We start from the raw sequence: 11,785 nt of genomic DNA on the forward strand, positions 1-11,785 counted from the left end.
AAACGAAAAAGTCTAAAAAAAGGTCTTCTGTTTATCTACATAAATGAACAAAGTGGCGAGGTCAGAGGCCTTTCCAATCTCACTCGTGTCAGTTCCTCATTTGTGACGTGTGGTAAGTGAACCTCATGTGCCTCTAAGCATAAAGCAGGGAAAAGCCCTTGGATCGTCACTCCCTCCACGAAGAATAAAAAGTGTGTAGCCTGTTTTGAAGTGATGCTTAATAAATGTGATTGATTCCTCGGTGCTGTGTTATGCTCATATACACTGTATTCCTGGAATATCAATGTCCTTTTAGGGGCCAATATCTACAGTCAGTTAATGTTCTAGAAAACACATCCACAATGTGTGTGTGTGTGTGTGTGTGTGTGTGTGTGTGTGTGTGTGTGGTAGGTGATCAGTCACTATAAGTATGGCTTTAAGATGTTTGTAAAAGTTAAGGGTTTAGGGTGAAGGAGTGCTCAAAAATCTTTATTGAAAGGAAAAGTATCTGGCATCCAGCCATCCCCCCCCCCCCCAGCTACTTTGGACTGAGAATATTTCAGAACCGTTGTCCATTGCTCTGTGTCAGCTTCCACTGCTTCTCTTCTCTTTTATTCCTCACCTTATGGTTTGCTGCTTACATTCAAGGTCAAGCTCCCCACGCATCAATGACTCATCCTGTGTGTGTTTGATTGTTTGTCACTGAGGTGTGCAGAATGATGTCTCTCATTGGAGCATAGATCATCTTTCTCCTTTGTGTTTCTTGTTTACATATTCAAAGAAGATGGAAGGTGTGGAAAGCTACAAAAGCTCCCAGTGATAGCACAAAAAATACATATTTTCTCCCAGCTCTGTAACTGGAGGATTGTATCTGCAGAAGGTTTTCTGGGTATGACTACTTTAAACCACACTGTTGTAAGTCACACGGTCTTCCGCTTGCTGGGCGTCCCTGGCCTAGAGGACCAGCACATGTGGATTTCCATCCCCTTCTTCATTTCCTATGTCACTGCCCTGCTTGGGAACAGCCTGCTCATCTTTGTCCTCACAAGGCCTAGTCTCCATGGACCCATGTACTTCTTCCTCTGCATGCTGGCGGGGGCAGACATCGTGCTGTCCACATCCACAGTTCCCCAGGCCTTGTCCATCTTCTGGTTCCACGCTGGGGAGATCTCCCTGGATCGCTGCATCACTCAGCTCTTCTTCATGTACTCCACCTTCATCGCTGAGTCTGGGATCTTGCTGGTGATGGCCTTTGACCGCTTCATTGCCATTTGCTACCCGCTGAGGTACAGCACTATTTTCACAATCTCCCTAATTGGAAAAATTGGAATGGCCATCTTTCTGAGAAGCTTTGTTACAATTTTCCCCGTAATATTTCTTGTGAAAAGATTAACTTTCTGCAAAAATAAAATTATTCCACACACCTACTGTGAACACATAGGCCTGGCTAAATATGCTTGTAACAATATCCGAGTAAACTTTTGGTATGGAATTTTTGTTTTAATGTCAACAATAACTTTAGATGTTGTGTTAATTTTTGTTTCCTATGTGCTGATCCTCCGTTCCATTTTCCGAATGCCTTCCCAGGATGCTCGCCACAAAACTCTCAACACATGTGGCTCCCATGTCTGCGTCATTATCCTCTTTTATGGCCCTGGGATCTTCACAACACTTACACAGAGGTTTGGGCGCCACATCCCACCTCACATCCACATCCTGTTGGCTAATGTCTGCATTCTGGTTCTACCTATGCTGAACCCTATCATTTACGGAATCAAGAGCAAGCAAATCCAGGAGCAGATTGTTCATGTCTTGTTTACAAACTATAAGTGAATTTGGGTTAAAACTCAGTTTGTGGCATCTACAGTTTTGTGTTGAGTGATCTTTGGAGCTGGTAGATGGGATGGGTCAGCTGACACATAGCTCATTGCGTTCTGCATTAGAGCAACTTTACAGGGAAGCTGAAGAATACACGCTCTGGTTCAACCCGTGAGAACACCGCCATGTTCTCACGCAGTGTACTGAACAAGGTCCCTTCCATGCAGACATTGGGTAGCTAGAATTGTGTCAAGACACCATGTTCCCCTGACACTAGCATGGGGTTTGGAAGAAGATGAAGTAAATAAGGACACTCTGTTGCTTTGGAATTTGGTCACTGGAGTTTCTGCAGTTCTGGGACATTGATGATATCTCTGGGAAACTGCACAGAACATTTCATTCTTTCATGCCCTTCGTTCTAGTGAACTGACATCCGGGATCAGAGACTCCTGGGCTCTGCACTCACTTCTTAGAATGTGAAAACTTACTTAGACTGAGTGCAGCTGTGGCTGGGGCCTGTAAGTTATGTGGTTAAACTTTTGCAGATCAACCTTGGGAAACCTGAATCTGATGACTTGTTGTGAGAGGAGAGTTCTGTGGCTCACGAGGGGTGGTGTCTGCTGCAAGAAGACTGAGGAAGTCAGGCTATCCATCTAACTGCTCTTAGGGGGCACTGACATTCGTCAGGTACTCGATCTGGCTTTCATGTGGGTGCTGAGGACGCAAACTCAGGCATGCGTGCTTTTTGCCATGAGCACTTTATGTCCCGAGCCATCTCCTTAACCCCTGTGCTCATAAGTTGACCAAAAAAAGAAAACATAACATAACAAAATAAAACAAAAAACCCAACAATTAAAAAACCAAACCAAACCAAACCAACAACAGTCAAGTTTGGTACTGTGGAAGACTGATTTCAGATTTCCTTATGGCTACCAAATAGTGGGAGACTCCAGTCTTATAAAAATGGCTTAGCATTTGCATATTACCTGTGCATGCTTTCTCTTGTATTTTAATTTGTCTCTGGATTATTGATAACACTTAATACCATCCAAATTCTGTGATACAGTCTGTACATTGTATTGTTTAGGAGATAATGACAAAATTAAAAGATCTGCATATGTCTAGTATAAAAATGTTTCTGCCCCAAACATTTTCTGTTATTTGGTTGAATCAATTGACATAGAGTTTATAAATAAGGAGGGCTTACTCTGTACATAAACAAATGTTTACATATTAACAATATCTAACATTTAAAAATATATAAACATTATGGAATGGATGTCATGCACTCTTTTCTACACAGAGAACATGTTTAATAATACATGTACTTGAGAATAATAAGCCGTAGTTGAAATTCTAGTGGTTTTTGTTGTTTTCCCCTTTCTATGCTCTTTCCCCACAAAAGTGTTGTGCATTTCAGGACAATGACGTCTGAGAAGTTGAGGAAAGACTCTATTTCAAAGAACTGTGCAAAGAGCTGAGTTCAGGGGCTAAGAAAGAGCAAGAGGTACAGACTCCACCCAAGCAGATCAGATTCAGGTCGGACAACACCTGCTGAACACTGCTGAAGCCTTTCACCGCAGAGGCACTTGTGAGAGCAAATGCTCTTTCTCTTTCAATCCCAAACTCCGTGGTCAGAATTTCAAATATTCAAGCAAAATATTAACAGAGTAAAATAGCTTAATTAAAAATAGTTTTTAATGTGGCTGGGGGGGATGTATTCTCTTGCAGAGGTCCTGAGTTCAGCTCTCAGCATTCATTTCATACAGCCCACAAGTACATGTAATTCTTTCTCCAAGGGATCTGGTACTTCTGGCCTCCATAGGCATCTACAGACATCTGCACAAAGTGCCCTCATCTGCACACATATACCTGAAAAATTAATGAAAATTGAAGTTAATAGTTATTAACTTATAAAACATGGCAGAAAATTAAAACAGAAATCATGAGAGTAAAAAGCATAATGGTAACACAAGTACAAAAATATGCATTATGTAATTATGTGTAAATATTCTAAAGGATCAGTTAAGAATCTGAGCTAGAGGGGCTGAAGAGACGACTCAGCAGTCACACAGTGTACTGAACACTCTTCCAGAGGTCCTGAGTTCAATTCCTACCAACCACATGGTGCCTCACAACCATCTGTAATGACATTCAATTTCCTCGTCTGGTGAGTCTGAAGACAGTGACAGTGTACTCACATATATAAAATTAATATATCTTTAAAAAATGATTTAATTTATGTCCTGAGCCATATCCTTAACTCCTGTGCTTATAAGTTGACCAAAAAACAAAAGAAAACTAAACAAAAAGCCAATAACTAAACATCCAAACCAAAACAACTACAGCCAAATTTGGTAGTATGGAAGACTGATTTCAGATTTCCTTATGGCTACCAAATATTGGGAGACTCAAGTCTAATAGTCGTCTCTGGATTACAGATAATACTTAATGTAATCTAAATACTATGAATACAGTCTCTATACTGTATTGTTTAGGACATAATGACAAAATTAAAAGATCTGCATATGTCTAGTATAAAAATGTTTCTGCCCTAAACATTTCCTGTTTTGGTTGAATCAATTGATATATTTATAAATAAGGAGAACTTACTCTGTACATAAACAAATTTTTACATATTAGCAATATTGAACATTTAAAAATATATAAACACTATGGAATGGATGTCATGCACTCTCTTTTTCACAGAGAACATATTTAATAATACATGTACTTGAGAAAAATAAGCTGTAGTTAAATTCTAGTGGTTTTTGTTATTTTCCCCACAAAAGTGTTGTGCATTTCAGGACAATGACGTCTGAGAAGTTGAGGAAAGACTCTATTTCAAAGAACTGTGCAAAGAGCTGAGTTCAGGGGCTAAGAAAGAGCAAGAGGTACAGACTCCACCCAAGCAGATCAGATTCAGGTCAGACAGCACAGACAGACACCTGCTGAACACTGCTGAAGCCTTTCACCTCAGAGGCACTTGTGACGTCATACAGAGCAAATGCTCTTTCTCTTTCAACCCCAAACTCCGTGGTCAGAATTTCAAATATTCAAGCAAAATATTAACAGAGTAAAATAGCTTAATTAAAAATAGTTTTTAATGTGGCTGGGAGGGATGTACTTCTCTTGCAGAGGTCCTGAGTTCAGCTCTCAGCACTCATTTCATACAGCCCACAAGTACATGTAATTCTTTCTCCAAGGGATCTGGTACTTCTGGCCTCCATAGGCATCTACAGACATCTGCACAAAGTGCCCTCATCTGCACACATATACCTGAAAAATTAATGAAAATTGAACTTAATAGTTATTAACTTGTAAAACATGGCAGAAAATTAAAGTAGAAATCATGAGAGGAAAAACATAGCATAGTAGTAACAACACAAGTACAAAAATATGTATTTATGTAATTATGTGTAAATATTCTAAAGCATCAGTTAAGAATCTGAGCTAAGGGGCTGGAGAGATGGCTTAGCAGTTAAAGAGCACTGACTGCTCTTCCAGAGGTCCTGACTTCAATTCCCAGCAACCACATGGTGGCTCACAACCATCTGTAAAGAGATCCGATGCCCTCTTCTGGTGAGTCTGAAGACAGCAACAGTGTACTCATATATAAAAATAAATAAATCTTTAAAAAAAAGGTTAACAGAATCTGAAGTAAGCATTCACCTAGCATTGCTTTATACATTCTGCCAGTAGGAGGAATGTCATAAGCACTGAGCTGTAGAGGGCCGCTATAACATTCGCCACCACAAGATGGCGCTGGCTTCCACTGCGCCCCACGTGGAAGGCCAGGATAGCTTCCACCATTACAAGATGGGGCTGGCCTCCGCCACGCCAGCCGACTTCCTTTCAGGAAGTTAACTGTGTGCACATATGCAAGAGTGCCTTCGTGCCAGGTCTTTGCCCACTCCGGGGCGTGCCTAATGAGATCATGGGTAAGCAACCAATCAGGTGTGGATGCGCCGTGCTAGGGTGTATATAAGCCGCGCCATGCGGGCGTGAGGGTCTCTCCTTAAGATTGAATAAAAGTTTTGGCTGCAGCAAGGATTCGTATGTTCCCGCGTGTTTTCTTGCTGGCGAAGTCGCGAGCGGGATATCTGGTGCCGAAACCCAGGATAAAAAACGCCACACCATCGCCAGGCACCGAGAGGGGGTCCTCCGTCCGCGGAGAGAATCCAGAAGCTGCAGGAATTGAGGTAATCTCCGAGAGACATGATAATTTCTGAATTGTTTGGTCTTGACCTATCGTATCTTTCTCCTTCTGCTGAGGGTGCTGTTGAGGCCTCTATTACATGGTAGTCTGAGGCCAGGAATGTTAAGGATTTGGCAGATGATTAAGGATTGTTTAGGTAAAGACATTTTTCGTCCTATAATAGCTACAGGCCAAGAGGCCCTGGACGAAATTCAGGAAAGCATGTCAGAAACGGAGTGTAGTGAAAGGTTGCAACGAAAAAATGATACTGATCGATCTCAAGCACCAGGCCCCTCTGCGGTCTTACCACCGTCAGAGGTGATAGAACGGGGAAAGGATGCCCCGGGGACAGTGGCCACCTCGGCTACTGAGGGAGGGACCCCTACAAAAACGGGGGCCCCGAATACAAAGGGGACCCTAAATAAAAAAGGGGGCCTCCCTGCTAAGATTAAATTAAATAAACAGGGAAAGGAGGAGAAAACCCCGAAAAAAAGCCTTTATCTGGTAAAGGAGTTAGAGGTCTTGGGGCTTGATAGTTCAGAAACAGACGAGCTTGGCTCCTCTGAGGAAGAGGATTTAAAAGATGAGGCAGCTCGCTATGAAGAAGAAAGATATGGGCCTAGGTGGAGAGCCACTGTGAAGAAACCGAAAGTTATGGATCCTTCGTGGACAAGGCTGGTAATTTTGTTTATTTTTTTCTTAGAGTGGGAAGCCATTACAGCCGTTAGGACAGGTCAGAGGGTCCTTACAGAACAACAAGAAAGTATGTCGGAGGGAAAAAAGGTCTCTAAAGAAAAAACGAAAAGAAAAGGAGATAAAAGGAACACAGTATTTTGGGAGAAAAACTTTGTCTTTGTGCTTGTAAAAGGTGTGATTAGGCTCTGGAAGCTTTGCAGAGTCATACTGATTAGACTTGATAGAGAAAGACCACCTAAAAATTTATTCAGGAGAATCAAACAAAAGGACATCTCAATGCCCATACACAGCTTGATGGAGTTAATGTAATTGGGTTGTGAGTGGAAATACTCAGGACTGTGTTTCACTTCCATACCATTTGTGAATGTCAGTTGTGCTGCTCAGATATCTCGTAATATATCTCAGTATCTTACAAGAATTGGGTTTCAACACGTTGATAGACTAGTCCAGGAATTGAGACAATCCATCGTCCATATCGACTCCACTTGAGTGGATAGTTACCGTGAACACCATCTGGTTTTTTCCCTCTTTGTCTATTGTCTGTCCTTGGTGCACCAAGATATCCCCATGTCTGTCAGTTTATGTCTGTGGTTCTTGCTTCTCGTTGTTTAAATGTTTTATGTTTCATGTTCAAAAGAAAAAATGGTAAAAACTTTATCTGCCGGTTGTTCACATCTTGATTTGGTTTTAACTCGTTTCAAAAAGGGACAAATGAATAAAAAACAGTTTCAATCAGGCCTTTAGAGCCCTGCACCTACAGCCAAGAGTCTAAGTTAGCTGGAGAAGCTGCCCAGAGGCTAAGCATCTGCACGAGCTGATCTTAAAGGCACCAGCAGCTTCTCAGCTTCTTTGGTACAAGAGCTGAGAGCTGTTTCTCTTAGAGAAATCCCTGACTTATTATTTGACTCAACAGGTGACAAGGTGCTTCTCTTAAAATCATAGCTAAAAAGGTAAAAATGGTGTTTGGTCAAAATATTAAATTTATGTGTAGCCACTTCAATTTGTTTCTGATTGGTTTTAAATGTGTAAATATGCTCCACTTGCCTTGGTCATAGATTGTTGGCTTTTTTAGTTATTGGATATGGTTAAAAAGATATAATATTGGTAACAGAAAGTTGACATAAAACTGGTAATTTGGAGAGAGTCATTCTAGACAACATGTGCCATGAGCCAACCCAGGGAAACAGGTCTAAATTGAGGTAATATTTTTATGGAATTCTTATTCTAGAAACCAGGCTTCTAAAAGAATTTAGGACAATGTCTCTTTGTTGAGGTACTGGAGACTACACCATCGTATGTTCATATGTAGGAATTGGCAGTCAAACTTTGTACTAGATTGTTGGAGGTCGAGTTTTGCTTTCCAAAGTTGTGGTTTGCCCTGAAGCTATCTGTATTTTGATGCTAATTCCACTGCCCCAAGGACAGCTGCCTAGTCACTACTCAGAACTCAGGTGACCTTGTGGTTGTGCTCTGGTGTTACAAGGAGAACTTAAGGATTTGATTAAGGATTGCCAGTGTTACATTGACTAACTCAAACTTATTTTTAATTAAGAAAAAAAATCAAACAGGTAGAGATTGTTACAAGATTTACGAAGGATTGATGAGGTTTTGGAACTTGTGAGAACATTACAGCCAGTTTACTTACTCCAACTGCCATTTCAAGATAGATTTAGAGGATTGATTTTGAGTTTTCATTTCGTGAACCTGCTTATAATTTTAGAGAGCCCATAGAGTGATATCATTAAGAATGGCTAATAGCCTTATATTATGTAATTTTGTTGCTTCTTCAATGTAAGAAGTTAGAACCTTGAATCTTTCAGTGTATATAGAAATTTTTACTACAAACCTTTGCTCTCAAAATGAGCTTTAATATTTGGGGAGTAGCTGTTACACTACTCCAAAAAAGAATATTTGAAACTAATTTTAAGCTTCTAAGGATATGTTAATTGGCTAAGTACCTCACCTTACCAGAGGACTTAAGCCTTTGTTATCCACATTGGAGGTAAAGCTTCAGTTGTATTAATACAAAATTGTAGGGTAGAGTCAGGGAAGTATTTTAAAAAGAAACCTGGTAAAACATACCTTATTCCAAACAACAATCAAATTGGTTATTACAAAATACTGGTATTTGGCCTATTACATATACAAATTTTTCAGGCAAAATTGATAATTTTACTCTTTGCATGCTTTTGTACTTCCTGTATATTTGTGCATGCAACCCATAGGAAATGCGCTTAGTGTATTTATAGGTGGTTCATCTAATGAAAAGGCTACATGTATGATTGGTTCACTTGTTTATTCTCTTGAGTTTCTATTACTTCAACACAGATTATTAAATTCCGTGGTTTAGCCACTGTTTTTAAATTAAGCTTTCAATTCACATACTAATAGCCAATGTGTGGTTTGTGGTTTACAATTGATTTCAATTACTTAATGCTTTATTAGAGACAGGTTTTCTACTTAAAAATCAGTGAGTGATTTCAGTGTGAATGTCTGACAACTCACTGTCCTTTCAGTGCCCTGGCTCAGACAACTAAACAAAACCATAGACCCAGCTCTTTGAAAATGGTAATGGAGTTGATATGAAAAGACGAAGACTCCATTTGCTTGCTTTCAATCCCTGCCAGTTCAGGGATTTCTAGTACGACTAAATCTGGACAATATTTACAGGATTTGGCATTTCTAATTAATGCTTATGTTTAGGTAAATAAAGTTTGTTGAGGTGCTAGAGAAATGGCTTAGTGGTTAAGAGCACTAAGTACTGTTCCTTAATAGACCATTTAAGAACTCAAACTGGATTGCCTGGGCTCCTTAACAAGGGAGGACAATGATACCAGACAGACTGTAGGCCTTACATACGAACAATTAGTCAAAAAATCTCATTCTTTATATATCCAAAACAATAATGCTGGAGACAATAATTTAGTATACAAGTCAATTTATAAATACAAGTGCTCAGTGTCCTCAATTTAATCCTCGAGGACTTACCTTAATAAATAATATCTTTACTATATCTTTATAAATAAAAAGGGGGAGTTATCCCTGTAGGCTAAATAATGCTCCTTTTATTTCAATTTTAAAATTTGGATGCCAAAGTTTATGGCACCCTACAACTAGGCATACTTCTGCCTAGGTGAAATAGAGAGATCCACATATTGACATGATCCTGTCCAGATATTTTATATGGGGAAGAGGGAATGTTTGTGTTTTTTTCTACAGGATGCTACAAGAGTGTGCCAGCTGCCTGAGTGGCGGGTGAGACTTGCTGATCCTGGTTGCATGAAGATTCAGCTTTCGTGGTTCGGGTCCCTGGAGTCATTCCTCTGCCCTGAGAGGAAGATGAAAGATTCCCCCTCATTTGTCATCACAGAGATTTTGCCGTTGCTGCAGTCAGTGTTACTGCTGCGTGTGTCCCGTCTCACTATGGCCCGCTCTCTGACCCTCTGTGCACTGCTGCTTTCTGGAGAAGACTGGACTCCAGCCATTGCTGCCCCCCTCATTTCCCTGGTGACTCTTGCTGCCTTAACTGGTCATTTTACAGACTGTAGCTTCACAGGAATGCCACCTGCGTAAAGCTGCTGTGGACTGGGGAACTCTGCCCTGGTTGTACAGATCTCAGAAATGGTTCCATTGTCTGCTGGTTGTTCCAGAGAAAAATGAAGACCTTGACACTTTCGCTGCTATTGTAGCAGCCATTACTGCTGCAGACATTGTGTCTGCAGTGTCTGGAGTTATCCTCCCCCAATCTATTGTTAGACAAGCACAGTGGGTGAACTTTCTGGAGTAGTTGCTAACAATTGGGAATTCTAAATTTTATTATAGGAGCGGTTTGACTACGGCCCTTGGTGGGAACAGCTGAGGTGAACCAAATGAGGTGCCCACTACTTATCGGGAATGGCTCTGTTTGGTGCAGCCCTATGCTGTGGATTAGTGTTCATGCTATGGTTGGTTTACAATCTCAGATCTCAACAGAAACGTGACAAGGCCATTATCACTCAAGCATTGGGGCCATTGTACAAGGGGCCTCCCCTGGAATTTGGTTACCTATCTTCAAGAATTAGTCGGTATCTGAGTTCTCTGCTCTTGCACCCCATGGATCTGTGGATCCATTACACTGGGATGAGAGAGACTCAATGTTCCTTTGATCAGCCCTTCCACATCGCCGAGGTTTCCTCATTGCTCACGATAGGGTGATCATGATTTGTCATAAAATAAATGATTTGTTATAAAATAAATAATAAGGGGGAGTCCCAAACCCGCGGATCCCGGCCCACAGCAGCTCTCTGCTCCCAAACCCCGTGGGAGAGAGACCTCACCGCCTGGTCAGGTGGGCACTCCTCAGGCTGCAGAGCAGAAGAGACCACCAACACTGCCCACCCCTGCCCACATCCCTGGCCCAAGAGGAAACTGTATATGGCCTCTGGGTTCCCGTGGGGGAGGGCCAAGGAGCGGTAGGACACCTGCGCCTGAGACACCACCGGAAGCAGAAGGGACAGACCGGATAAACAGTTCTCTGCACCCAAATCCCGTGGGAGGGAGAGCTAAACCTTCAGAGAGGCAGACACGCCTGGGAAACCAGAAGAGACTGCACTCTGCACACATCTCGGACGCCAGAGGAAAACACCAAATGCCATCTGGAACCCTGGTGCACGGAAGCTCCCGGAAATGGCGGCGCAGATCTTCCTGGTTGCTGCCACCTCGGAGAGCTCGTAGGCAGCACCCCGCTAGCAAACTTGAGCCTCGGGACCACAGGTAAGACCAACTTTTCTGCTGCAAGTGACCTGCCTGGTGAACACCAGACACAGGCCCACAGGAACAGCTGAAGACCTGTAGAGAGGAAAAACTACACGCCCGAAAGCAGAACACTCTGTCCCCATAACTGGCTGAAAGAAAACAGGAAAACAGGTCTACAGCACTCCTGACACACAGGCTTATAGGACAGTCTAGCCACTGTCAGAAATAGCAGAACAAAGTAACACTAGAGATAATCTGATGGCGAGAGGCAAGTGCAGGAACCCAAGCAACAGAAACCAAGACTACATGCCATCATCGGAGCCCAATTCTCCCACCAAAGCAAACATGGAATATCCAAAC

The 11,785-nt window shown here is 41.8% G+C and overlaps 2 protein-coding genes across 2 annotated transcripts; both read left to right on the forward strand.

Moving 5' to 3' along the window:
• The first annotated feature begins 870 nt into the window (after nucleotides 1-870).
• Or52b4 (olfactory receptor family 52 subfamily B member 4) lies at nucleotides 871-1,812 on the forward strand. The gene has a single exon (NM_001000126.1). It carries the CDS (start codon nucleotides 871-873, stop codon nucleotides 1,810-1,812), a length of 942 nt encoding a protein of 313 aa, NP_001000126.1.
• A 4,321-nt stretch (nucleotides 1,813-6,133) lies between these two features.
• LOC147996907 (uncharacterized) lies at nucleotides 6,134-10,478 on the forward strand. The gene is made up of 2 exons (XM_087610185.1): nucleotides 6,134-6,673; nucleotides 10,233-10,478. The coding sequence occupies exons 1-2, from the start codon at nucleotides 6,134-6,136 to the stop codon at nucleotides 10,476-10,478; spliced, it is 786 nt and encodes a 261-aa protein (XP_087466311.1).
• The last annotated feature ends 1,307 nt before the right edge of the window (nucleotides 10,479-11,785 follow it).

Source organism: Rattus norvegicus, chromosome 1 (assembly GCF_021556685.1).
Source record: "Rattus norvegicus strain SHRSP/BbbUtx chromosome 1, alternate assembly SHRSP_T2T, whole genome shotgun sequence".
Lineage (NCBI taxonomy): Eukaryota > Metazoa > Chordata > Mammalia > Rodentia > Muridae > Rattus > Rattus norvegicus.